At 41.7% G+C, this 27,489-nt stretch overlaps 2 protein-coding genes across 2 annotated transcripts in view; one reads left to right on the forward strand and one right to left on the reverse strand.

Annotated features, from left to right (window-relative positions):
* The window catches only part of PCCA (propionyl-CoA carboxylase subunit alpha), a 275,454-nt gene extending 258,670 nt beyond the window's left edge, over positions 1-16,784 (forward strand). Inside the window, exons 22-24 of the mRNA XM_063392367.1 lie at positions 672-812; positions 13,076-13,153; positions 16,432-16,784. Coding sequence (XP_063248437.1) covers positions 672-812; positions 13,076-13,153; positions 16,432-16,500 — 288 coding nt within the window. The 3' untranslated portion in view covers positions 16,501-16,784. The remainder of the gene's footprint in view (positions 1-671; positions 813-13,075; positions 13,154-16,431) is intronic.
* GGACT (gamma-glutamylamine cyclotransferase) overlaps positions 16,519-27,489 on the reverse strand; it is a 28,471-nt gene continuing 17,500 nt past the window's right edge. The window contains exon 2 of the mRNA XM_063392368.1: positions 16,519-19,763. Within this exon, the coding sequence (XP_063248438.1) occupies positions 19,276-19,746 (471 nt within the window). The 5' untranslated portion in view covers positions 19,747-19,763 and the 3' untranslated portion in view covers positions 16,519-19,275. The remainder of the gene's footprint in view (positions 19,764-27,489) is intronic.

Consider the following 27,489-nt stretch of genomic DNA (forward strand, 5'->3'; position numbering starts at 1 on the left):
TGTTTTTAATTGCTCTAAAACATATTAGAGAAAACAATACTTCCTCCAGATAGGTAATGGGTTTTATTGCAGATTAAGCATATTCAATGCAACAACGTTTGACTGTTCTGCTTATGCGTGAAAAATAAGTATTGAAATTGAATTAACAGGTTTTAATTGCAAAATCCGAGCAAGTTACTAACTTCAAACATTAAATGCATGGTAAAAAGAAATGTTTAAAAGGTAAACATAATGTTTAAGATCAGTCATGTCATTGGAAGTCAGGAAGACTTTCCCAAAAGGTCAGTTTCCAATTCATCACTGGACTGAAAAAGAATCCCTCAATATTCCTTATCCACCAAAGATAATAGGCAGCAAGCATAAGGGCATTTTTGTTTCTATATTTGCATCTCCCCTCTCTACCCCCAATTTTAAAATTAGTCCATCATCTCTTTACTGTACTTGTTTCTTTGGTTTTATGTGCCCTTTGCTGCAGACTGGGGTTGCATATTTTTCTTTCTACATCCTGAAAATGAAACTGAATAAAGATTTCAAACAGTGTTTTTTAGACACTCCTATGAAGAACATTTAACAGATGTATTACATAAAAACATGCCATAAAATAATGCAGGTTATTGACTGGAATCCACCAAGGTACAGTTTTCTAAACCAGTGCTCTTCCTATTCTTTAGTACAAATTGCAAATACTGACGAAGGTTGCTGCGGAGCTGAGCAAGTACATGCCAGAGAAAGCAGCAGAGGACACCTCCAGCATTTTGAGATCTCCCATGCCTGGAACAGTGGTGGCAGTTTCTGTCAAGCCTGGGGACATGGTAAGAAATGTGATCTATATATCTGCATTTTCATTATATATCCCACAGAAATTTTGCCTTGGTGCAACTGAAAATCCCACAGGTTTGGTGTGGGTTTTTTTTGTTGTTGTTGTTGTCTTAGTTTAGTTTCTTTTTGTATTTTAAAATCACCTGTAGAATAAAGTGTGCTGAAGGATGTGTGCTGTTTTTAGTTTGAAAAATAAAAACTGGTAAGGAAAACAAGTTCAAATTAAACTGGCTTTAAAAGGAAAATTTTCAGCCTGGTACAAGTCCATAGCAGAAACTCAAAGAGATAGCTTGGTTTTGTATCCCAAATACCTTGAGGGGCAGGACAGGTGCAAGGGAGAAAATGGTGAGTAAATTCACATAAGTATGTGTGTATGTATGTATGTATGTGTATGTATGTGTGTATGTATGTATGTATCTATCTATCTATCTATCTATCGATCAGCTGTTAGTGCTAGCAGGAGGGAATTGTTGATTTTCTGCCCTGAAGTAATGAAAATATTACCAGGAAAAAAGGGACACAGGACAGATATTTAACTTTTTTTTTCTTTCTTTCTTTCTTTTTTTTTCTTTTTTTTTTTTCTTTTTTTTTCTTTTTTTTTTCAAGAAGCCCTATGTTATCATTTTGCAAGGCACATGAGTTGGGAATTTTATGCTGGGAATTTCCAGGCTCATCTGGTAGTCTTCTTGTCTTGCAGAAGGAATAAACTTGTCATACACGAGGGCAAGGGATTATGCTGTTGCTGATCTGGGGATTTCCAGTGCTCCTTACCCCACTTGAGTTGGAAACAATTTTTTGTTTTAAACACTGACTTGAACTCAGCTTTATATGAAGTGCTACCACCTTGTATCATATGTTACTTCTAAGGTCGAGGCCCTATCTCTCATAACCATTGAAAACAAGGGAGTGATTTCAGATACAGGAATGTTTGAATCAGATTGTGCATATTAATTTTAAAGTGCTGTTGTCAGTTAAATGATACCATAAACATGTATGTAGCTTCAGCCACAGGGTTCATAATTTATGGCAATGAAACCTAGATTTTCTTGAAAGATGAATCAAAAATGGGATCAAGATCTGAAATTCAAAATCAGCATTGCACTTATTAGGTGGCAGTCATCGATCATGCTGGCAAAGTGCTTATATTTTGCTATGATACCACCTTTGGTTTTAAAATATATGGTTGTTTCTGTCTGTGTACAGTGAAAACAGAGTCATCATATTAACATAAAAGATCTGTAGGTACCAATGTTTGTAGTAATGAAATAAAGACATTTCAGAGGAAAACAGATCTCTAAGTTATGCTGATAAGAAATTAAACATTTTTTTAGTTTCTACACTTAGCTTTCTTGTTTATGATCTATACTGTGCACACATAGTTTAGATACTTTAAAACAAAAGAACCGTATTCAATTAAAATTATTCTTTATGTCATGACGGACAGAGGAATCTGCTTTCTTTGTCTAGGGCAATGCAAGTGGCTGAATGAGGGAGATCATAAGCAAATACTTTTCTTTTTGTGAAGAATTAATGGAAATATTTTGAAGTCAAGGATTTTGAGACTTTAAATATTTGTTTAGTATTTATTTTTTTTGTTAATTCTAAATGTTACCAGCCTTCTTGCCCTGAAGAATAGTTCTTGTTGTCTTGAAGGAATACAATCAGTGGAGAAGGAGGCCAGAGCCTAAGGGATTTTAAGTAAATAAATAAATGAACCTCCCTCCACAAATCTACAAGTGGTGCTGTGCATCACAGCACAAGTTGTTAAATAATGTGTGTGAGATTTTTTTTGCTCTTCTCCTCTCCTGCAGCTTTTTGCTGAAGGCACTGAGTGGCAGAGCATTTGAACAGCATAATCTATGTTCTGCTGACCTGAGCTTGTCATTGCTAATTGTGTGGCTTTAATTGCAAAAAACACATTTGCGTTATTGAAAAGGATTTAACTTAAATCCTTCCTTTTCAGGACTAGTGTCAAAACGTTAAGAAAAAAGCGAGCCAGCGAGCGAATGAGGGTAACATCAGCTCTCGGCACTGAATAAGCAGTGGGATGGTGGGATTCAGATTACGTGTCTTGGCTGTCTGTCAGAAACCAGCTCACCCACTACAGCTGCTGAAGGCATGATGGGCAGGGAACTGTAGCTCCTTGATAAATACAGCTCTTTTTGTTGCACGGCTTGGGAAAAGCCTAATTTCTTTAGTGCGCTGGAGAAATGGGAATTTAGGCAGCTCCTATTCTGTGTGCTTGCCACTGGGTTTGGCAGCTCAAATTTGCACGGTGTGTGAAAACAGCACAGCTGAAAAATGGGACAATGTGAGGTAGTTGTCCATCCTTCCCCTCAGGTGTTGCTGCTGCTAGCTATAAAGCTGTCAGGTTATAGCTGCTCTGAGATTGTCTGCCCTGGGCTGTGAGCTGTGAGCTGTGAGCTGTGGTCTCAGTGCTGCACAGTCCCTGTGCTCAGAGACGTTCTCGGAGCGATCAGTAGCACTGGGAGCTGAGCTGTCACCCCCTCCTTCAGGTGTAACTTTACAAATGGTGAAAAAGCGCCTAGAGAGGGTCACCTCATCTTTGGCTGGCTGGCCGCGCTTGCACACTCATGTGTTGCCCACGGTTCAGCTCCGGGCACTACGCCCGGTCAGGTAAAGCACGTGGCGTTTGTTAGACCCTCTCCGTGTTCCCGTAGCCAAACGAGAGGGCAGTGCTGATCTCTGGGTTAGTTTTCCCCACTCGATGTGTCATTGTTTTTACTTGAAGCATAGTGTTCTCTTTTGGCTGCTGTTGCTGAGAAATACTTTGGTCTGATGAAGCCTGATTGAAGATTGTGTGAGCATCCTCTATCCGGCTGGTCTGATAAGCAGTTTTCAATTCATTTTTTGCCAAAAGATATTGCATATGCAAGGAATTTGTTTTCTTTTGTCTGTAAGATGATCTGTAGATTTTAGTAACACTGTGGGGAAGTGCTGTTTGTCATTTAGAGGGAAGCAGAACTTGTGATGCTGCCAATTTCTTTAGGTTTTTAGTTACTTTCTACTTTCTTTATTTCCCTTCATGTGATCAGAAGACTGTAATTAGTTGTCACTCAGTTATTCCTGGAAGCACAATGAAGGCATTCAGAAGCAGAAAGCAACATAAACAATGAAACAGAAATCTGGCTGACTAGAAAGAAGGTTAATATTATTTAGGGAAAGATGATTTAAATTTAGATTACATTCCTCATGATAACACAGTCCCATTAATATAGAAAATATACCCCTTGTTGGGGAATGAGGGTGTTTGTGCATTTGTTTTCTAAGTAGTTGTTAATGATCGTGTGTATTAGGATGAAATTTGGTTTTGGGAGAATTACTTTTTGGTTCCTCATGGTGCCATGGGCCAGAGAAACCACTGGACTTCAAGAGTCCAGACAAGTAATTCACTCAGTTTTTGCTGACCCTGGTGGCAGCACAAGCTGGCCCTGGTAGCACACAGCAGGATTTTTATGCCAGAGTGTGGAGATGGCACTGCACGTTGTTCTAATCTCACCACAGCCACCACAAAGACAGCACCATAAAAGCTACCAAAGCTGCACAAACTCCTTTATTTCCTCGGAGGGCAGGACTTGAAAATACTTCTTTGTGTTGAGTTGTTTGGCTTGGTTTTTGTGTGTGTAGGATTCTGTGCACTGAAAGTGCAGGAGTGGGGAAACATCTAGATCCTACTGGTTGCACAGGTAAAGCAATGTTGTTGTTCCTAAAGCAAACACACCCAAAGTGTTCCCACTACTGATTCCAAATTTGGTAGTCTGAACTGTCCACAGCAACAAAGATCTTAGCTGTCCTGATTGCCTTGCAGCCTTTGCTACATTTTCACCTATGAACATATTTTTTGCTTTTTCAGCTTTCTGTCTGTCAGGAAGGCAAAGGTGTTTTAGCTGTATGTTTCTGTTGGTTGTTTTTCCTTTTTAGTAACATTAACCAGGACAGGTGTCATTACTAAGCTAAGCATTGGTCAATAAGCTAATGCCTAATACCTGCAGCCTAAATCACTTTAATGATTCCCCCCACACTTCAATGTAAGAGGAAAGCACCTCTGGGCAAACACCCCAGTGTTACTGAGTCTTTTAGGACTACAGCCAAAAGAAGAGGACGATTAATTATTTTCACCAAAGTTTCTAAATGCCCTCTCTTTCCAGCAGATTAAGATTAGTTCACGTTTATGGAAGTTATAGCCATTTTTAAAATGTACTTTTCTCATATACAAATTCCTTATGATTTCAGATTGATGCTAGTGTAGCCATGGGCATTAATACTGCATGGGATGAATTTTTTCCTACCAGAATGTCAGCTGTTTAAATGTAGATGCTAATTGTCTCAGTAATTTCAAAACTGGGTAACTTGAAAGTTGCTTTTTTTAGTTGTATAACCTACAAAAGACATTACTGTGTTTCCACCTTTTAAAAATAATTAAGAAAAAGGTTTTAAACTGCATTCCTCTTTCAGTTATGCTGCATGCATTTAATTTCAATTTCTCTTGTTATTCTTTAGAAGAATAGTTAAAAAAAATATCTTTATTTACGATTTTCCATCTCACAAGCCCTGGGAAGTTTTTGCTGTGGGAAAAGATGTTTTGTTTGACCTCTACTGCTGAAATGCTCACTGCTAAAAACCAAACCCAAAGAGCTTTCTAAATTCTGTTTGTCACTACTTCATTCTTGTGAAAGAAAAGGTGAAGTTTTAAACTTACTGTTGCCATCAGGCAGTAGTGTGTTGCTTAAAGTTGTATTTGCCATTCAGATCTCAAAATCTTAAGAAAAATATTTCTCTTTTTTAATCTTATACTAATTGGAATTTATAGCAGAGAAACAACATCCAAGTTAAAATAGTAAAAATTTATTTGCTTAAGTTTCACATTTTATTTGGTTAAATATGGTATCAATAATTTAGTAAGATACTATGTAATTCAAATACTACTCTTCTCTTGTGTATGGACATCTTTTGTCTTTCCTTTTTCTTTCCCTTTCCCTCCTTTCCTTGCTCCTGTTCTTCAGAGCAAATATAAACTGCACTTGTCAGTTGAAGGGAATTTACGGACTTGACAAAATATACTCACAAACCTTACATAGTTTTTTCATGATTCTGTGCATTTGACAATTTTCTTGGGATTTATCTTTTGGGGGAAAAAAACCCCTGTTGGTAAACACGAAATGAAAACTTTTTAATGGTTGTATAATTTTCAGAGTAAAACTGTTCAAATATTTCACCATTCTTATTATATGTGGTCACAAGTAATAATTCTGGTTACACTGAAAAAATATTAACTATAATAATAGTATTTTTTTAATATTTGACTTAAAAAAATTACTACATATTTTATGCAATTGCACAGTCTGAGATTCATGTAATTAAGAAGAAAATCCTATTATGAAGAGTTAGAAATAGTCAATATTATTAGAGTTTTCTGCTAGGGGAAAAATGTTACCAATCCTTTGAGATGCAGTCATACTATTTTTTTTTACTATTATTTTGGTGTGCTTTGCCTTTTCAAGTAATGAACAACTTTTTAGCCGTTACTAAAAAATTGATTGCTACAGATTGGGCTGAGTTAGCAGAAGAATAGCCCCAGAAGTGCTCTGCCTGCGTATCACTTCCCCAGCACCCTGGGATGGCAGAGGCAGTTGGGGCAGTGTGTTTTGGATAAGTGGGAGTGCAATGACCAGGGCTGATTGCTGTCAGGGGGACATCAGTGACCTTTAGTCAGAGGTCAGAAGATGTGGGATGTGCTATTTTCAGATTCATTCGTTAAAGGAGTGTGGCAAAAAAAGTTTAGTAATGATTTGTCAAGTACTATTAATTGCTGCTAATTATATTTGCAGTTCCGTAGCTCTGGTTTCAAAGTTAATTTGGAAAGAAGAGAAAACTTGCACTAATTATTTTACATGGTAATGGACAATGCCAAGGAATTGCAATTGTTGCTCATCCAATTCCTCTTGATTTGTTTTCTTGTTGGATGCTGGCTGCCAGATTGCCAGCAAGTCAGAGCGAAAAAAATCTGGGAAGGGAATGATAATAGCGTGGACTAAGTTTAAACAAAAAATAAACAAACAAAATTCCCAGTATCTTCATAAATAGTGGATGCATACTTAATTCACTGCCCAGTGATTTTGTACAACCACAAACAAGATGCATGTTTGCAATTATTTTGCAGAAGGCTACAAGAGAGGATAACTCTCTTTCATATGGCATTATCTTGCATTGTCTCTTTTCACTTAAAAGGCTCAACAGGGACTTAAGCTGCAGTATGGTGGAAATAGTGAGAAATGTTTACTGGTGTCTTCCCAAAGATGAGGAAGGAGATACCAATAAAACACAACTCTCACTTCACTTTTAACCAAATCCAAGCTCGTATTTGCTCAGGGCTGTTATTGTTTTTTTCCACTTCAGCTCCAAGAGCCTTAAAAATGTTATGCATCAGAGCACCTGTGTTCTAAATATAATGGTCTTAAAAATGTAATTGAGGGATTTTCACTTTTGTAGGCAAATCAGCAGGGTTGATATTGATCCGTCTTTTTAGGGAGCCACAGTGCACCAGAAGGTGATACTGTAGAGGGCCCCGTAAACCCTCGGAGCCTTCTGTCTAATTTGGCAGAAAAACACAGAATGTCGGACAACAAAAGAACGATCTGATTCCGTAAGAAATCTTCATCCCTCCCACCTCCTTTTCACGAGATAAAAAAAAGAGACTTAATTTTTTCAGCTGCACACAATGATTTGGTGCTCACTCTTGCATTGAAACAGTTGCTGTCAAAACAGGCAGGAAACAGTTTTCTTTTAATTGCTGAAATCATTCGGAAGTGCTTCATGCACGGCTTCTATACAGCAGATGCTGTGCATTAATTGGCCTGTGTAGGGCTGACCCAGGGTTCCTTGCAGCGGGCCCAATTTTAGGCAGAGGGTTTAAATAGCTTATTTCTTATTTTGTATAACCTGGCGCACATTATGAGTGCTCCTGCACGTGGGGTATTTCATGGTCTGCAGTTTCTAATGTCATGTGGGTTTCAAAACCTGTGCTTCTCTGGTAATGTACTAGCAGCAGGTAAGCTCTAAATACCATCCATCAGGAGCTAATTTTTTATCCAGATACTCCAATGACTGATGAACCTGTCTTTTGTATGAATGTTCAGCACAGGAGAAAGCCATATGCCCCTGGCACTGGTTCCTATGCATTCTTTACAGTTTGTAGGGAGGAGATTAAGGAAAAAACAAACCCTTACATTTACATGTCTTTCATTTATTTAGCAGTTAGCACTTTCTAAAATAGCTCTATTTTTTTTTTTTTAACAGTGAAAGGAGATTTAGGTCTCTTAAAGCAATTTGACTACCACTACTCATTTTCTTTATCAGGAATATTACTGCACACCCTTAATAGGGAACCTTGTTTTGCTACTCCCCGTCTGTTCAAAACAGACCTTAGCCCATTAGAAGGTCCTCCCTTGTGTGGGAAGACCACAGCTGTTACTGTAAATCTCATCCAGTAACTGTATCACCCCCATTTTGTGGCTCTGAAGGATGAAATTGAGAAATGGAATACTGTGCAGTCATCCTTTACATCTCCAATTTTAGGCCTTTGCACATCATTTTCATGCTTTTATTCCAAATCAAACAACATTAGTGAGCAACACCACTCTGTGCTAAATGCCTGGTGCCTGAGCAGCACCTACAATCTTTGTTTTTGGAGGATTTAGGATTGGGAGGCAAGTTGGGATTTTGTTGAGGGTGCTTTTTTTAAATTTTATTTTTTTTATTCACTCTTTTCTCTCCCTTCTTCTCCACCACCAAATCTTTCCCAGTCCCCAGAGTTTGTCAGAAGAGGAAATCCAGATGGTAGTGAGGTGCCTAAGATGGAGGATGCTCTGTTATGCCTCCACAGAGGAAGTGGGAGCTCAGCACGGCTTACAAACACAACTTTAAAAAGGCTTCTGTTTCTTTAAATCCTTCTGAATAAAGTGGCTCTAACTTCTTGTGAAGGATATTGGGGGCTTTAATCAGAAATAAGAAGTGGTTTAAATCATTAGCACAACAAAGCAAACTATAAGCTTGAAGATAAAAGTCTCAGGGGAAAGAGTCCTCTGAAAATAAATGGGACTTGATAGATTTCCATATCATTTATAACTTCCCTTAATTACACTTGGAAGACTTGCCAGTAAAACTGGAAAATTGGCAGCCTATATCCATTATAGTAATTTTGCCGACCATGGCAAGCAGCTGGCTTTACTGGATTTTATTTCCCATCACTCACAATTAATCATCAGCTGGAGATGTCTGAAACTCCTCAAAACGTAGCAATACTGTGTGACATTCAGGCCTCCTTAAAATGCTGAAATCTGCTGAGTAAATGGGCCGAGTTCCCCTTCCAGCGAACTCATTTTGGAGCGAGGCAGGCTGCCGGTTAATGAGTGCCACTTCGATAATCGGATGCGAATGTGAACCCTGACCTCATGTCAAAGGAGAGGACGCAGCAAGCTGGATAAAAGATCGGTGATTCAGATCTGCAAACTTTACACCAATTAGACAGAGAGCGGGGAAATACATCAGTGCCCATTGGGTTCATCAGAAAGACTTGTGGGGCTTGTGACCATTTTGTAAGCCTAACACGGGAGACGTCCTGTCACAATCAGTAAGTCTCCGTCCGGTGACGCACAAAAGTCTGCAGAAAGTGTACCATATTCACAGAGATCCCGCGGCAGCGCTGCCCTCGGGTGTGCGCCGCCTTTTCGTGCTGCTGAGCTGTGAAGAGCCCTGTCTCTGAGGGTGGACGGGCTCTGTGGGCCTCGTGGAGGTGCAGTGAGAGCAGGTCGGCGTTGCTGCCTCTCACATTCCGCTTCCACCCTGTGGCTGAGTCGCTTGGATTGGAAATGACCGGAGACAGTTCCCTGTCCCGTGTGTAACCTTTAGGCCAGCGGGGGGAACAGCCCCGTGCAGGCCCAGAGTTACTCAAACAGCACCACTCCCTGTTCCCAAATTCACGTTACCATTGTCAGCAGCATCGAGATGTTAAGTACCTTCCTCTTTAGTGATCTTTTTTCTTCTTTTTTTTTCCTTTCTCTTTTTCCTTTTCACTCTGTGGAGAACAAAACTGAACAGCTACTTTGAACTGCACCATGCAGAAATAAACTGCTAAAACACATATTGCAGGTCTAGCAGTTAATCACTCATTTATTTTGATATACCAAGCAACGTAAAGGTCCATTTATCTGTAGTGTAACTCTGTGAAAAAGATACCTGAGATTCATTTCTTTTAAGAAAAGGAGTCCTTTTACTTTACTTAGTTCAAATAAATGAGATTTTTTTTGTTTGATTTTAGTTGCCTGTTTTGACAGATTTGGGTCATCACTGAGACCTCTCTAAATGGAAATGTAAAGATTGTGGTTTTCACTGGTTTACTATCCACTGAAAGAAATAAATTATATAATGAAAATACAGCATTAAAACTGGTCCAGCTAAATCCTTAAATAAGTTAGACAGCAAGAACTTGTACACATCTCTGCAGTTTTCATTTGCAGGCTAAATGACAGGCAAAAGGATATGTGCAATTATAGAATGAAAGAAATTGGACAATGCCCAAAAGGTTGAAAATGAGGAAAGAGAGATACAAGTGCCTAATTTTAGGATTTGTCACTTTTCAACACAATGAGTGGAGCTGTAAAGGTTTAACATAAGAACAGTAATTAAACTTCTGTGCTTAAGTGACACTTGCGCCAAGATAATTTTCAACAAATTGCACATCATCAGAAGTACTGATACGGCATTTTCACATGTGGTACCTGCTGAAAGTGCCTCCTTCCTTTCAAATTAGTAAGACTGGATGTTAACTGGATACCTCAACTATAAATTTTGTGGGTTGAGGGGCTTATTTCCTTCCCAGACACTGTGTCCTTTGCCATCAACCCAGCAGGCATTATATAAAACACAAAAACTTTATTTTTGAGAAAGAGGGGAAACTGAGAAGAAATTCAGATTAAGGGCTATTTCCATCCCACAATCACTTACACCTCCTGCCATTTTAGCACCATCCTTTAGATCTACTGAGACAATTCTGTACTTTTCCCGTAGATGTGTTTCCAGAATTCTGTTTAGATAATTGCTGACTGGTTCATTTGCACACCATCCTCCCGATAAAGCCATGGTACAGGTAAATGTAACTGCTCAAGGAGGGAGTTTCTTGTGGTCTTGTAATTAGGCCACTGAATTCAGATCTGTCCTCCTTAGCATCTCAATCTTCAGCAACCTCTAGAGGCCTGTGTTCTTGGCTCTTTGATAGCAGAGTTTAACCAGAGGGTGGCAAAGTTGTTTCTGAAATGCATATTTTAATAATAGCATTATCAAAAAACCCTCTTCTAACAAACTTTTTTGCCTGTTTTCTTTTCCTTCTCTTTGAATCCAAAATAGATATTCATTGCTTTGTCATAACCTCAGAAATGTTTGGAAAGTTTAGAGCAGATGGAAGAAAAGTAATGAGGTAGGGAAAAGGAGAGGAGGAGAAGAAAGGAAAGGAAAGGGACAAGGCTATGGGCAAAACAGCAGCTGTGGAAGGAAGGAGACAAAAGATAGGGAAAGGGAATAGAGGGGAAATACCTGGGGACAAAGAACAAATCTTTGATACTATTCACCAAATTGGACACCTGCTAATGACTTAACTGCTTGCCTGAAGCTCAGGATGGAATTTCTGCAAGGTGTTGGGTTTTGGTTATTCTCTGTATCCAGTTAGTATCCCATATTCCCATAGCAAATGCTTTCCATATTTACCCTCCAAAACCTCTCATACCACTGTTGCCAATCTGTTGGAGAAAGGGTGTGTAAGCACCTTTTAATGTAATGGTTTTTGTTTTGCTCAGAATCCATAGGCAGAGATCAGTGCTTTTCAAACAGTTAGTGAAAAAATAGCTTTACTTACATTTTTGGAATGTTCTTCATGCAATGTACATTTGATCTCTGACTTCACATCTGTCTGTTAGTATATTCCTCCAAAGTGGTACACACTTGTCCTTAAATATGTATTACTCATTTTACATATAATTAGAGAAATATATCTATGTGTATGTATGTGTGTATATAAACAAACATTTTGTTGGCACTGGCACATATAACAGTGCGTAAACCAGATTTCTGCAGGTTTCACATTACCCTGTTTAATGAAACTTGGACATCAGAGTGAAAGCATCCCAAACTTGCCGGGATAATGAGGGAATAGCAGACTCCATCTGCAAAAGAGCCCAATGAAAAGATTTGCAGTGGGCACTCAGAACCAGGCATCACATAGGAGTGCACAGGTCCTAAATCCTGGCATGTAGGTCCTGGCACCCTTCCTCTCTGGCATGCATCACCTTTGTGGAATGACCAGCTGATCACTGGGTTACACTGCGTAAATTCCAAATCCCATTTTGCCTCTCGTGTTTAGGCCACCTCCACAACACTGTCAAGCCTTGAGTGGCAGTTTCCTCTGCACAAGGTGGTCCACTGGGGAGAGGATCCAACTGGGAGGCACAGGGAGCCCAGCAGAGCAGCCCAGTGGGTTCCTGGTGACCTTGAGCTTGCACATGTCTGTTAGCAGCACACAAACAAACAGAAAGAGGAGGCCTCAGTGTTTCCTTTGAAGAGCTCTGAGCTGTGGTGAAAGTGATGTGTTTGTCTCCCCTGTGGATGAGAGCTGGTGGCTCCTCACGGATGTGCTCCTTTCTGTCAGTCCAAAGTCATCAGGCACCATCAGAGGCTGCCATGTACAGAGGTGTGACATTCTCCTCGGCATCAGCCCTCTGGGTATTGCTGGATCTTCCAGCCCAAGCTCCCTCAGACACCTGCCAAGGAACTTCTGGCTTCTGAACCAGTATCTGTGGGCCCTGCGCCAGCGAAGCAAAGCAGAAGTTCCCTGGCCAAAAATGCACAAATTAAATTTTGCTCTGCATTTAACTGATGTTGAACTGTGGTGGTGTCAGGTGTGGAATGTGAACTGTGGAAGCTGGAACTGAATGGATGGGATGGGAGAGGAGCCTTTCAGGTTTGCCTGGGATGATAGTTTTAAGCAGGTGATTTTTTTTCCCCCTATTTTGCTGCCAGTTTTGTGATTGTCATTTTTGTTGTGACTGTATAACTGGCTGACTTGACTTGTGACATGAAAGTCTTTATAGCATTTAACAAAATAATCCTTTTATTTTCCGTAAGAATCATCACACTTAGAACATTTCAAATCCTTTATCCTCATTTTGTACTGCTTGAATTTCACCAGGTTTCGGAAGGTCAAGAGATTTGTGTAATTGAAGCAATGAAAATGCAGAACAGTATGATTGCTGCTAAAACAGGCAAGGTAAGCCACCTTAGGTCACTTAAAACCATATGCAACTTGTCAAACAGGATAGAATTTAAAAAGGAAAAAAGGAGGATTCTGGTTGTTAAGGAATTAAGTCTGATTGCTGTAAGTTTTTCAAAGTGAGGTGTCTTTAATTTTGTAACATTTGCATCTGCTGTGAATGCTATTAAGTAGTTCCGAGCCTTAGATAGCACAGCAGGAAATAGTTTTACTGGCTTCGGAAATTCATACGACTCTCTTTCTCCTAAATGATTTGTTTTCTGTGATGTTACAATGCCAAGTTGAATTGAAAGGTGTTGCAGACCATTTCTCCAAATTTCATCTTCCCAGAGAGCAACTGAAGAAGAGAGCTCTCTTTGCCAGTTAATTATTTAATGGCAAATAATTTGACATTAAAAAAATCCCACCCAGAACAAGGCATAGAAAGTGCTTTTGCAGGAGGAAGAAACCAGCAATTTTTTATTATTGTGACTGTTAAATGTCAAGCCTAGATCTGCATATTTGTTAAGCTTTGCAAGGCTGTGCATTATGCTATCCTGCTTCTGAGGGATCAACGACGCAGCCCTGGAGCTGGGACTCTGCTGCAGTGTAGGATGTGCCAAAACGAGCACTCTGGGCAGGGAACTGGTTAAGCTTATGTGACAAGGGCACGCCCTAAACCCCAGCTGGTTTGAGGACTGTCAGACCTCAAGGTGGGACTTCAGAGCATCCCTGGCCAAATTATAATTCAGAGCCTGAAACCATCACCTAGACGTGGGCCCCAGATCCATCCCCTCCAGTGGGAGAGCACAGTCTGGGTCTGGATTATATATTCTCCTCTACTGCATATTTCCTAAGCTGCCCTAGCCCATCTCTGCCCGGGGCCAAGCCCCTGTGCTCCCTCTGAGGCACAAACCCCAGGGCAGGAGCCCTCAGCCCGCATGGAGGCAGCAGGGAGTCTGACTGTGCGGGCAGGGACGGGGTTTGCCACTGGCAAGGTTCGCTGAGATCTCAGGGTGGCTCTCAATGCCAAGGACTGTTTGTGTGTTTACAAGAAAGGCTTTTTTGGCACAGCTCTAAAATTGTCACCGAGGCTGGGTCCCAGGACTTGCCTCTTCCAGTGCATCCAGTGCAAAATTGGGTCTCAAGAGAAAAAAATACTGAGAGGATTATGTTTCATTTCCTTTTGCTCTAACACTGCTGCTTTATTATTTTATTTCACGCATTAATTTCTACATAATTTATTTTCTCACTTGATTAATATTTCCAAGCATTTAGGTTTTTTATTTGTTTAACCCCTTATTGCTGCTCTTTGCTTCCACTGGTTTTAACTAGTATTTGTAATTAAAATGCCATTCCCTCTCTCACCCACCCCATTTATTTTTCACTTTAACCTTCCCTTTCCCACCAAGGTGTTCTGCAATCCGTGAGTCTGTTCCCTACTGTCCTGCTCATACTTCTCCTAATAATAAATTATTACCCCCTCACTCAGTACAGATGCCACAGAAAACCCGTGTTTGGTTTATTAATCCTCCAAGGTGGGATGTGAAAGGTGCACAGGCCATTCAGGGGGCCACGTGTGCGCCTTGCAATGTGCCCTTGGTGCGCACATTTTAATAGCAAGCACATTATTTGACCTTTTGATTGTTAAGAATTTGAATAAGCACAAGTTTTGGGTTGTGTAGAAATGAAGCTGCTAAACAGAATTCATCCTGTTCTGCAGTGCAGTCATGGCTCTGAGTGCTAAAATAACTTGGCCTCGCCACAGGAATGGGATGTTTGGCACAGGCTCATAGTCCATGTTTTGATGCTTTGAAACTATGTTTTGAAACTCAGTTCATTTGTCTTCAGCTGGAAGACTTTCCCATTTTCATTCCTGACTTGAATTCCTTTTCTGTATCAAACCCCATCTTCCTGTTTGTAACTGTGAGAAAAGTGGTTTGTTTTTATCTACTTTGAGCTTACTCCAGCTGCAGGTGGTTTAAAAATGAGAGAAAGCTGGAGAGGAACTGGTGAGCCTCCAGTCCCCTACAGGACAGCTGCGCCTGGGTCCGCACAAGGAGCCGACCCCGCCGCACGGCAGAAATTGCTGGGGAGTTTGAAACACTGGTTAGCTCCGATGTTTGCTGAACCCTGGCTTTGTAGAAAAAGAAAAGTAAAGGGTAGAATGTTTTTCACACTGCTTTCATCTCCTAGAAGATTGAGGCTCAGCAATTGGGTGTGCTGCCCAGCTACTGATTTAGAAATAAAGCCCTTGTTTGTCCGTATCACGCTGTCTTTGCCCGTGCTCAGCATCATTCCTGGAGCAGTGCTGTCAGTGTGCCTGTCCTACAGAGGCAGAGATGTGCCTACAGCTCATGTGGCTTCAGACTGTCAAACATGGACACGGGCAACAGCTCCATCATACCTGCTACTTGGGGCATGCTGTGCATTTCCTTCAGGAGCCCAGGGTCGTGTTTGGATGATTAAAATGAGCTATCTGCTGAATAAGGATTTGGGCATGGCAGTGTGAGCTCTCAATTAATACTGGAAGCAAACTCTATACAGCTTCAAATATTTTCTATTGCTTTGTGTGCTGAAAGGGAATTCAAACACATTGCAGCCTTTTACAGAGGAAATGAGGACTAGTGTAAGATATTGGTTTTAAACTTCAGGAATCTGCATGGGAGTATGTAATTCATCTACAGACATAGCTGCACTTATTTGACAGTGGTAGCCCTTTGCCAAGTTCACTTATGTTAAAGGATCCCAACTGAGATTTGAATCATCTATCCCAACTCTCTGGAGATTGAGAGAAACCTATTTCATGGCTGCAGTTCCAAGATTCTGCTATATTTGAAAACTGTAATTAAAGAAATGGTGGAACATTTCATTGCAATGTTTCAACATGAGTATTGAAGAATCAGCCTGTCTTCTATTTAAAACAAACAGCAGTGCAACCAGGTGAAAAAGGTACTTTTTAATTTTAAAAAGTGGCCTCTCTGTCTGACGTTCAGGTCTTCAAGCATCTCTGCTGTGAGCAAACCAGCTAACGGTCAGTGCCTGGAAACCCTGATGGGTCGGACACCGTTTGTCAGGCACTGGCACTCAAACCCCAGCTGGGCTCTGAGCACTGGAGGCCGAGCACTCCTGAGGCCCTTGGTGGACCTGTGTCCCTGGGGGTGCTCAGGCTGCAGTGGCCAGCACCCCGTGCATGCAGATGCAGCGCTCTGTGCAACACCAGCCATGTCAGCCAAGCCATTTATTGCACCAGGCTGTCAAGGAAGGGTTTAAATTCTGCTGTTTCTGTGCCCTAGGTGAAAGCTGTGCACTGCAAAGCTGGTGACACCGTTGGAGAAGAAGATCTGCTGGTGGAACTGGAATGAAAGGTTGCCTCTACACTGTTGAATTAACTAAGCATTTATTATTATCATCTGTAAAGTAACATTAAGACATTTCAACACAGAAAACGGACAGTACTACGCACACGATTTTATACAGGCATATTTACTGTATCAGTGGTTAAGACAGCAAACACAGATGTTAAATCTTGGCAACAGATCCCAGATTTTTACTTCCAGAAATACTTGTACATAACCTTTGTAATGCTTTGATTTTTCAGGATCAAATAAAATCAATAAAATACCATTTCTGCTTTGAAACAGGAAAAGCCTCTTTTTAAAAAAAAAATAAAAAAAGAAAACACAACAAAAGCCAAAATCTGATTTGTCTTCTCCACAGCAATGTCCCTGGTTTGAGGCCCCAGCCAGGCTGTACAGAATGGCTGGCAAGAATGAAAAATTAACCATTGAGTAAACTGAGCAGTTCTCCTTTACTCTGTGTAAGTGCTGCACAAGTACCACCAATGGCTTCAATTCTGATCAGATTGATTTTGAATTAGGATATATATTTATTGAATTATTAACTAATAATAAATTATTATATAATTATTTATATATTTTAAATACTTATATATTACTGTATTTTTAATGCTTTGTATAGATTAGATTTAAATTACAGGTTAGTGGCTTTATTTTGCTAGTGCAGACATTTGTCATGTATTTTCATTTAAAGTTGTAAGGGAATTGTCTTTTTTTATTCAAACTCCATACTCCATTTCCCCGCTCTGATCTTCTTGATACTGATGACTGGATGCCTTTACAGAAGGAGCTGGCACTGTTCTCAAAGCTCTTCAGCTGCCCCAAGGTACTGCTAAGAGCATGTGCTGCCCCTCAGACCAGGCCTCCTCCTGAATGCTTACAGGAAAGGGACACAAAGGGACCTTGACCACTGCCCCAGAGTGGAGTGGGCGTGCTCTTGTTTTCTTGCCTAGATGTGCAGAGTCCTGCTACTTCCCAGAAAGAAACCCTGTGGCCAGAGGTGTCTGGGCCCTTTACTGGAAGGTGAAGGATGAAAACAGTTGGTGACAGGGCTGATGACTCATGTTCAACCAGGAAAGTTTGATTCTGCTTGAAGCTTCTGACTGAAGAGGCATTCTTCCTGTTATTGAGACACTGCTAATTAACTACACCACATGGCCAAGGGGGAATGTGTAGCCCAGGGATCTGCTTAGGGAATTAGTTTATAAAACTCATCAAGATGAGTAAGGAGAGTGTTTGGATGATACCTGCCTCCTGAAAAATTAGTGCTTTTGCAGCTGGAGAAACTGAGGCAGAGACCCTGCAGATCTCCTTACAAGTCTTACCCCTTCCCAAAGGAGCACAGTTCAGTATCTGCAGGTTGCCCTAAACAGACAAGTATTGTAAAGAGACACAAGTATTCTACTATCAAGTTACTTGTTTTGCTTATTGCAGCAACATAAAAGCTTTTCTAAATGAGATGCAGCAGTGCCTACTGCTGCTAAGTTTAGGCTGAGTCCCTACCCGGATCTCCTCGGGCCATCACAAGGCTACTGGCAGTGAAGCAAAAGTACAATATTGTTCTTAATTGTATCCTTGCTGCATTTGATGGTACTTTGGCTCACTGCATGGCATACAATGCCTGCTCCCATCCCTTTGGCTACTGTACAGTCTATCTGTGACAAACATTGCAGCTGAAGGAAAATATAAGGCACAGGGGTGTAACAAAAGAAAGACATGATTTTCCCATATTGTACAGAAACCAGCACAGTTGGTTGGGTCAGGGGACAACAGTCTTTTTTACATACTCTTTTCTCAATTTAAATGTTGCAATAATCACAATACAGGTCCTTTGGATATTTTTATAATGTATATAAATTTTTTCCCCCATTAGAAAACTCAGTTTGCATATGGCTGCAAGTTCTGCATTAAAATGCTTGGCAGAAGTCTCCTTGACAGTAAGTGCTCACAAGGGCTCCAGTGTAGGTTTGCTTTTCCTGGTCCCCAACAGCCCCCACATCCCCCAAAACACACACACACAGACACACACACCCCAAAATCCCACAGTCATGCAGTGAATGGAAGTGGAACCCAAAGTGCTTAGAATGTAAAATTAAAAATACAATTTTAAATGTAACTCTCTTATATTCTCTCAGTATTTCTTGACAGTGCCTTTTAAAACTAAACATAGTTTAAAAATACACCTTTCCAGTTCAGAAAAAAACCCATTGCAATGCAGAGTAAGAACAATCTTTACACTTCCTTTTTCTCCAGCAATTTCCTATTTGTCTAGAAGCACCAAGTTATCTGATCAGCTTCATCTGTTTACATGCAGTAGCCTACTAAACCCATTAAAGTCAATATTCAGTCGGAGTTGTGCTTTACCTTGCAGACATTTAAATCAGTTTCAGATATTAGTGCAAGAAAATTTGTCAGTTCAGGGAAAAAAAAAAATCTGTTCCTCTGCCTTTCACTGACTTCAATTATTATGCACCAAGGCAAAGGGGAAATTGGAGGGAATAATTAGACCCCAGACCCAATGTGCACACAGAGTTTTTTCCACCTGGTGCAAACCCAGTTACCTGCAGCAGGCTGGGGGGGCAGGAGGACACTGACTGCCTGGGAAGGAGCCTGCAGCTCTGGGCCTACAGGACTTCAACACTAGCACCAAGGCTCCTGGGTTGGGAAGGTTACAAGAGCTCCTGCATTTTAATAACAAGGAATTACAGCTTTCCTGGAAAGGTTACCGAGCAACACCTGCTTAGCACTATGTCTTCGGCCAGGCTGCGTCACCCCCCGTTTCTATTCCCGGCTTTCCCGTAGCACGTAGGAGAGGCCGTGCTTCCCCGAGGAGTCGTAACTGTCATAGTAGGGGAGCCCGACCCACTCGGGCGGGTACGTGGCCGTGCTGTACACGAAGCACTCCAGCACGCCGTCGGCCGCCCGCGCCTCTCCCGCGCCGCCCTTCCCTTCCCACTCCACCACCTGGATTCTCATCAGGGTGCGCTGGTACATGTCTGGGCAGCCTTCGAACTCATCCAGAAACTGCAGCATCTGCTCGTCGACAGAGTAAATCTCCCCGGCAATGTGGTGGCCTGTCCCCGGGATGTTCAGCATGTAAGGAATGTTGTATTTCCCTGCAATCACCAGCGGGTACTTCTCCACCGTGCGGCCCCTTCCTTGGAATTTGGCGAGGCCTTTGGCCGTGTTGATCATGTGCTTGTAGTTGGGCTGGCCCTTCTTGAGCGTGCCGTAGACGAAGACACGCGCCATGGTACTCGCAAAAGCAGCTGAAAGACAAAGCAGGACGTCACCCACGGGGCCAGTGCCTGGAGAGCCATGGCCCTGCCGAGACACCTCCTACACAAAAGGCTGTTCGGGCGTGTGCAAAAGGAGTCTCACAGTCCTATACCACATTTCAGTATCATAGTTAAAGTACCTTGGAACTTTTCAGACAACAGCTACATTAGTGAAAAACAGAGCAGGAGAAAGTCAGCCTTTTGCAGTTCTTTGCTGTAACCAAATTACATTCTCTAAGGAATCCCAAACATCAGCCAACACATCCCTGATTCCCAGGAAAAGCTCTAAATCTTTCTTAATTTTTCTCTCTCTCACCATTATGGGAGCTATGCTGCAGCTCCCCAAAAGCAAGTGTAATCTGATGTGGAGTCATTCCATGGATGTGCTGCTGGATCTGCAATAATGCCAGCACTCAGGTCCTGCGTGGTGAGTGACAGACAAATGCTGAACAGCAAGCTGTGGGGCCAGGGGGAAAATTGGAAGCCAGGGCTGCTTGCAGAAAGACCAGTGGTAAGGCCAAGTTCCTCCCCAGACAGACACCCCAAAGTGTTAAATCACCTCAAGTGGCTGGCTGGCACATGTGTGAGCCCCCTCTTGAAAACAGACCCTGAATGACCATTTGTTTTACCTGTGAGCATGAAACACTCAAAATTGGTTCAAATGGGCTAAAAGACTGGCCTTACTGAAACATAATGGTGGGGGAAGGTACCTTCATAGTTCCTGCATTATTTTTTCACACTGTGCCCTGTTTGTGCTCCATCATTTCTGCAGGGTGGAAGCAGTTCTTGCACTGTGATGTTTTCCCCCATTTTACCTGTGGTCACTGACTGGGCAGAGCCTGCCTCAGCCCCAGTCATCTGGCTGGGCCAGACACCCAACATTACAGGAGCCCGTACAGCTCCTGTTGGAGAGAGTGTCATTAAATAATGTATTTCAAGTTTGAGAAATATTTTAAAACAGACTGGAAGTAGAAATTGAATCTATTTTCTGCAATTAACTCTTATTTTAGTAAACTGTTGGGTCAGTTATCCAAAAGGGTGTGTTGCTGGCTGAGAACAGTGCTATTTAAAAATCCTCAGTAGCTAAGCAATTTCCCCTTTGGTGAAGGAAACAGTTTTTCTCTGTATCAAAATACAGCTTTCCAGGCAAAACCAGTGTGTGCCTTCATTTACTGGCAAACTGCTTTCACTTAGGGGAATAAGAACACACTGATTTTTCCCTGTATTTTATCAGATATTCTTCAGAGTAATTTATCCTTCATGACATAAATGAGTTTTTTTCTTGGATGCAGCTCATTCCCTCACAATAAAAAGAGCATTATTATTCAGTCAGCCTGAGTCTCTTTTATAAGAAAAATCATTACCTTTCAGATTGTGTTTTGAATAACAAACACAGATCCTTCAGGAAGAAACTTGTCCCCATGGGGATTGAGAAAGGATCAGAGTTAAGTATTGAAACATGCAATTAATTCCCATTAGGGGATTAGGGCACTCGTGTTCACTTTGAATCAGAAAAATGAATTGTGAATTAAATTGTTCACAACCAAGAGGTTACTTGTCAGAGTTAATAAGTTAAAAAATAAAAAGGGAAACCTAAAACGCATATAAAAAGCTCTATGGTGAGTGGTGCATCTGTAAGAAAAAGATACGCTTCATTTCCATTAAACAAAAGCCCTGTCCCTACTGTACAGCTGGAGATAAGCTTCCAAAAAGTTCACAGAGAACAGTGTCACCATTTCCTGAAACTGGTGAAAACAACTTCCCTGTTTCTGATGGCACAGCAGCTGGCTGTTGGGAAACATCACCCATTTAAAGGAAAGCACCCATCATCCCAGTGCAGGGTCCACAGAATTCAACAGCAACAAAGGAACCTGCTAACCCAGGTTTGGGCAAGTGTTTCTGATTTAGCCTTTGAGCAGATGGATTCAGCAGGCAGTACAAACAGAGATGGAGTGGGAAGCTGAAGTTTCAGCGACAGCTCCCTGTGGCACTTCTGTGCCCCACAGCGGCCCTGTTGCTCATGCCGGATGGGCTGAGCACAATGACTTCTTCTATTAAAAAGAGCAACAACAAAGCAAAGCCCAGCCCTCCAGCCAAGGAGGGATTGGAATAAACTTGGTAATAACATTTCCTGATCACTGCTCCATATAAATAAGACATACACAATTTTCTGCACAATAAATCTGGTCTCCAGTGCACCCTGTGCTGTGTTGCAGTAAGGCTGTAGCTGTAGTAGCATCACTTAAAGCACTCGCAAATCCCGGGCTTTTAAAAGAGTTTTAGCCACCTTGTGGCAGGAGAGCACAGAGCAGAATTTTCTGTGAGGGTCATTTCACAGGCTTCCACTATGCAGCTGAAAAGAGTTATAGATGGCACCCCCTTGCTGAATCACCAACAAGAAGTTGCATTTTCTCACTTAATCCTGTTTGACACTTCTTACCGTCACTAAACCACCTGAGAGGAAAAGAAAACCTAAGAAAAACCAAACAAAAGCTGCCCAGACTTATACTGAGTATTAGCTGCCAGGACAAAACAAATCCATTCATAAAGTACTTTCATGAAATATTCATACCAGAATCCTTAAAATTTAATGGCATGGGGAAACATGAGTGAAATTTGTATGCCACCTCTGCAAATGATTTCTTTTAGCTATGAAAGATGACCTGCCAGATTGCTTGTGGGATCTGTAACTAGTTGCTTCATCAGGCAAAATGCAAAGATCAGAAAACAGAGGAACTATTTCAGCATCACACAGGTATGTGTTACTGGGTGAAAAGTGGCTCACAACTGGTGCCACCCAAGGGTGTCCAGGTTGCCACTCGGCATTAGAGCTGGTAGGGCGGCAGCCCTGAACCCACATCCACCCGCACCCACCAGTGGAGTTCTGGGTCAGGGCTTTGGTTTTCCCTCTCCAGGTCCCACAGCACCAGCAGGGTGAGAGAAGGGTAGATGGCCATGGGGCCAGTCACTGCCTCTTTCACCATGCACTCACAGATGATGCTGCAAACAGGATCTTTGCTCCCAGGCTGTGCCCAAAACAAGACCTTGCTTCCCAAGTGGCAGCAGCAGCAGTTTTGGCAAAAAACGCCTTTTTTTTTTTTTTTTTTTTTTCACAATTCAGACAATTACAGGACCCTACCAGCTTCTGTTAAAAATAAAGCAGGGCCCCAGAGCCATGCATTACGCTGGCTCCAGGGCTGTTTGCAATCATGCTCGCAGTGGGTTTGGGAGAAAAAGTTTCAACAAAATAAAACCTAACTCAGAGAGTATCCATTTCTCTCACTCCATACAGTAACATTATTTTCCCTTGAGAAAAATTCTCTGCATTGGCTCTGTGACCAGATATAGTTACACATTAATTCTTCAGAAGTTTCTTAAAAACTGTAGGAAACAGGTGAAAAAACAAAATGCCTTGAACTTTAAACTTGAGCCCAGTCTGTTTGAATGAAGGGAGTTTTAAGGTCACTCTTCACTCAATGCTAACTTTCAAGAAGGACTAACATGCCAGAGAGGACTCCTGGGACCGCATCCTGTTGGTCCTTTGATGCTTTCATTTTGTTGCTTGCTATTTTCTTTATAGCACAGACAAGGGCTTCCTGCCTGGGCCGACCCCTTCCCAACCTTGCTGAATACCTCGGAAAAAGTTTATGGCAAGACACCTTTCTTACATTAACCACAGAGGCACCAGTGAAACGATGGCTCCTTTGAAATCAAGAGGTTATGGTCTCCTCTCAGCGGTCACCCGCTCCGAAACTGTGAGGTGCTGGTTTGTGAAAACAAACAAGAGTATTGGAGTAACCAGGGCCATGCTGGATGCTACTGGGCACACTACCTGAAACTCCACTTAACCTTCTTTGCAGATTCTTTTCATTTCTTCCTTGGATAACTCACATCCCCAAACCAACAAATAGTTCTGTTCTTAAACTGGAGTATCTTGTGAGTCTCTGCCACGAGGCAGAGTGAGGATGCCCTTCCTTTGGACAGGCATCAGTCACTACACTGCTCAAGTGCTTTGTGCCCCTTTGTCATCACAGCAAACATTTGCCTTTTGTCTGTTTGAAAACACTCCAAATCCCTTTCAATCTTACTGCATAGAGAAAATGTGTTAGATTGATTTTTATTACTTACAGAAAGAGTTTAATTCCCAAAGTGACTTTTAGAAGGTCTCAAAGTGACAAACAGATAAAACTACCACATGCAGAAAGATGCGGGGGATGGAATGCAGAGTACATGCTGGACACATTAGACATACATTAAGAGGCTAAATTTCTAAAGTGCAGAGACAGGAGGGGATTGTCAGCGCATCAGGACAAGAAAAGGCAGATGAAAAAACCAGAAGGTCAGTGGATGTGGACAAACTGAACTGAGAGGAAGGAGGGGAAAGCTGTCACCTTAAGAGAAAATTATAATAGTAAGTATTGACTGTTTTGTCCTAATATTAAGTCATGTTGTACAAGTTTCACTGAAGTCTTGGGACCTCAGTTCAGGAACCTGTGGACTACAAAACTATTTAGGAAGAGCTCAGGGCAGAGCACTGAGTCTAGAATTGTTTTACTTGGGCCAAGAATGAACCAGCAGGAGCTTAAATAGGAGATGATGAGATAGGGTATAATCACCTAAAAATATGGGTAAGGTTTTAAGAAGAGACAGTAGATTCTCTGCATACATGAACACAAAGCCAGCCAAAATTCTTTGCATGGACTCATTAACATGGATAGGAGCAGGTTTCCATTTGTAAGAACAGACAGGCATGAGAACAACCGTAACAAATGATCCCCAAAAAACCTGAGGGCCCAGTCCCCTCTGTCTTAGGGTGGTCAACAACAGATACCTCAGCATCACAGCACAAGAACCGGGCAAGGCAACATCAGTGTATTTCCAGACTCGGGTCCAGACTCTCCCCAAGTTAAAGTGATGAGCGCTGTGCTGTGTAAAGGCCTTTTCTTCCTGTGAGCTCTCACGCCTGTTTTAGTGTCAGCAATGGCAGCAGCAGCATGGAAGGCAGCCCAAGGCTGTGACTGCATGTGTGTGCATGAGGCCAGATTACTGTGGGGTCTTTCCCTGATTGCTTCATCTTCCTGAGTCAGGGGGCTCTGTGGACCTCCTCAGTGCCACCAGATACTTTTCAAGTGCTTACTCTCTTGATGGCTGACAAGTCCACATATTTTTAACAAACCAAGAAGCACTCTTTACTGATTCTCCTAAGGTTTTCTGACATAGGGAAACTAGAACTGAAATATTTAAGAATAGATAAACCATGAATTTATACAGGGAGAGAAACCATGTTTCCTCCTTTGTTCACACGACATTCTCCCCATGCTTTTTGGGTGTTATTGAGCAACACACTGATGTTTCAGAAGAACACAGCAATACCTCAAGCATCTTAGTCTTGAGTACCAGCTGAGGTGTGTTTACTGAAAATCAATAAACAGTGTGGAAGCATTGAAAACTGGAACTCTTGAAAACTTGTCCAAACTACCATGGATGCTACAGTTATTCTTGTCTTAGAGAAATGCAACAGACTAGATGGCTTCTCAAAATCCCACTCAAGCATGGTGGGTTGTTACAATGCAGTTTTAAATACACTACAATTAATTTAAATTATATATACAAAAATATCTCTTCTTTGCACTTTTAGCATAGGTGCTTACACTGTTGTATCTACACAAAAGGAAGGAAAAAAACAACCCACAAGAATGGAGCATAAGCTTTAAATGCCAGACTGCTGTTAGAGGAAAAATGTGGAAAAACAACTTTTGATAGGGCAGCCCTGCTATGCCATGGTGAATTTGAAGTGGTTTCCATCATTGAGATGCAGAGCAGAGCCCAGAGTTTCAAACTGCCAACATCCTGAAACTCGGGACAGAGCCTGCAGCTTGGATGGGTTCCCTGCAAGGTCAGCACATTAATTTACATGCCAATACCCGGAGCGGTCAGTTCGCTGTTTTGGACCGAGAAGATCATCCCAGCCTGTGGAACACGGCAAACACTTTGAGTACCTAAGCATGGGAATGTATTTTTCTACACTGAAAGGATGGTGAGAGAGAGAACGGGAAGAGAGAAAAGATGGGGGCTTGTGTGGAATCGTGAGGTGCCTTTCCACAAAGGAAATGAGGGAACAGCTGCACAATGATCCTCTGTGAGGAGGGGAGAGGTGCCCAGGTCACGGCCCGGCCCCGTCCCTTGGGAGCGCGACTGAGCCTGCAAGGGAGATGTTTACAAAGCCCCATTGGTGAGCAAGAGCATCCTCCCACTGGCAGGGGCCTCTGGCTCAGGGAGCCATCTTATGCCTTTGCTCCTCTCCATGGAGCCATGGCAGGGGCTGCAGGCAGGATGGGCTTTGCCCAGGAGAGACCCAGCAGTGCCTCTCGGGCCTCACTGGCTGGATGTCCTGACAGAACAGAGGAAGCCCCTCCAGGCAGCAGCTCCATAGCAGGATGTCTCCCTGGGATGAGTCAAGGTGCCTAAGCCCTGCAGCACCATGTGGAGAGGTCAATGCAACACGATGCTCCTCAAACCTTGCTAAAAACCAAATGAGAGCACAGATGTTCAGGAACAAAATGTGCTCTGCTAAATGAGCCAAACAGAAAAATCCAGGTATAAATCTGAGAACTGTGTCACATTACACTGTAGTATTTTTCCTCAAAAAATGCATACATACTCCAGTCCAGCACGGACTAGCTACTAAAACATAAACCTTTGACCAATGTGGCAGAAATTAAACATCAGAAAAACCCAACAGACTGGTTTTTTTCAACACACGATTCCTGGGAAACTATGGGCTGCTTTAAACGGTCAAAGAAAGGTAATTCATATGCATTTGCTGCAATCACATATACACACACAAACACTTGTGAAGTGTTAGTGGCCACCGGAAAAGGAGAAAGGTTAAAACCAGCTATACTGGAGGAGCCACCAGATCTAAATACAAACACAATTTTAAATATTTCACCAGAAAGGGTATGGATAATGTGGGATAATAGCCAAGGACATTTGCTCTGAAGCAGGGTCATACAAATTTTGTGAGGTTCAGAAGTAGTGTACAATAAAGTATATCTATACATGCAGAAGTTACACTAACAGTAATGCTTTTTTATTTGTATGAATGCCAGTAGGTAGCAATGCAAGGAGGAGAGCCCCTCCTTGACATTTACAGGACCAGAGCTGAAGTTACTAAAGCTGTATAGAAGTAAAAGTGTAGCTTTTTTTTTGTCCTAAAGAAGGAAGTCTTATATCATCCTTTCAGTCTATGAATCAAACTTGTGGAAAAGCATGGGACATACTAGTAACAAAATAAATCAGCTCAAGGCTCAGGCTGCCCAGGAAACTGGTGGAGTCACCATCCTGGAGGTATTTAAAAGATGTGTAGATATGGTGCTCAGGGACATGGTTTAGTGATGCAGTTGGCAGTGCTGGATTAACTGTTGGACTCAATGTTAAAGGTCTTTTTCCAAACGAAATAATTTTGTGATTCTATTCTAATTCACTATAGATACTTCACTTGTCTTACTAATTAAATGTATATGCAAGCCTTACATTGGTAAGCTATCTGGCCAGTGTTATTCAATAAGAAGATTTTTAAAGTGAATTTCAGCTTGCAACTTAATACAAATCAGAAATAAAAACCCGATCTGTATCTCAGCAGTGTATCTCTTCCACCATTTTCTAATACAATAGAAGGCAAGAAAATACAAACCAAAACAGGACATGAAATCAA

This window comes from Prinia subflava, chromosome 3 (assembly GCF_021018805.1).
Source record: "Prinia subflava isolate CZ2003 ecotype Zambia chromosome 3, Cam_Psub_1.2, whole genome shotgun sequence".
NCBI classification, from domain to species: domain Eukaryota; kingdom Metazoa; phylum Chordata; class Aves; order Passeriformes; family Cisticolidae; genus Prinia; species Prinia subflava.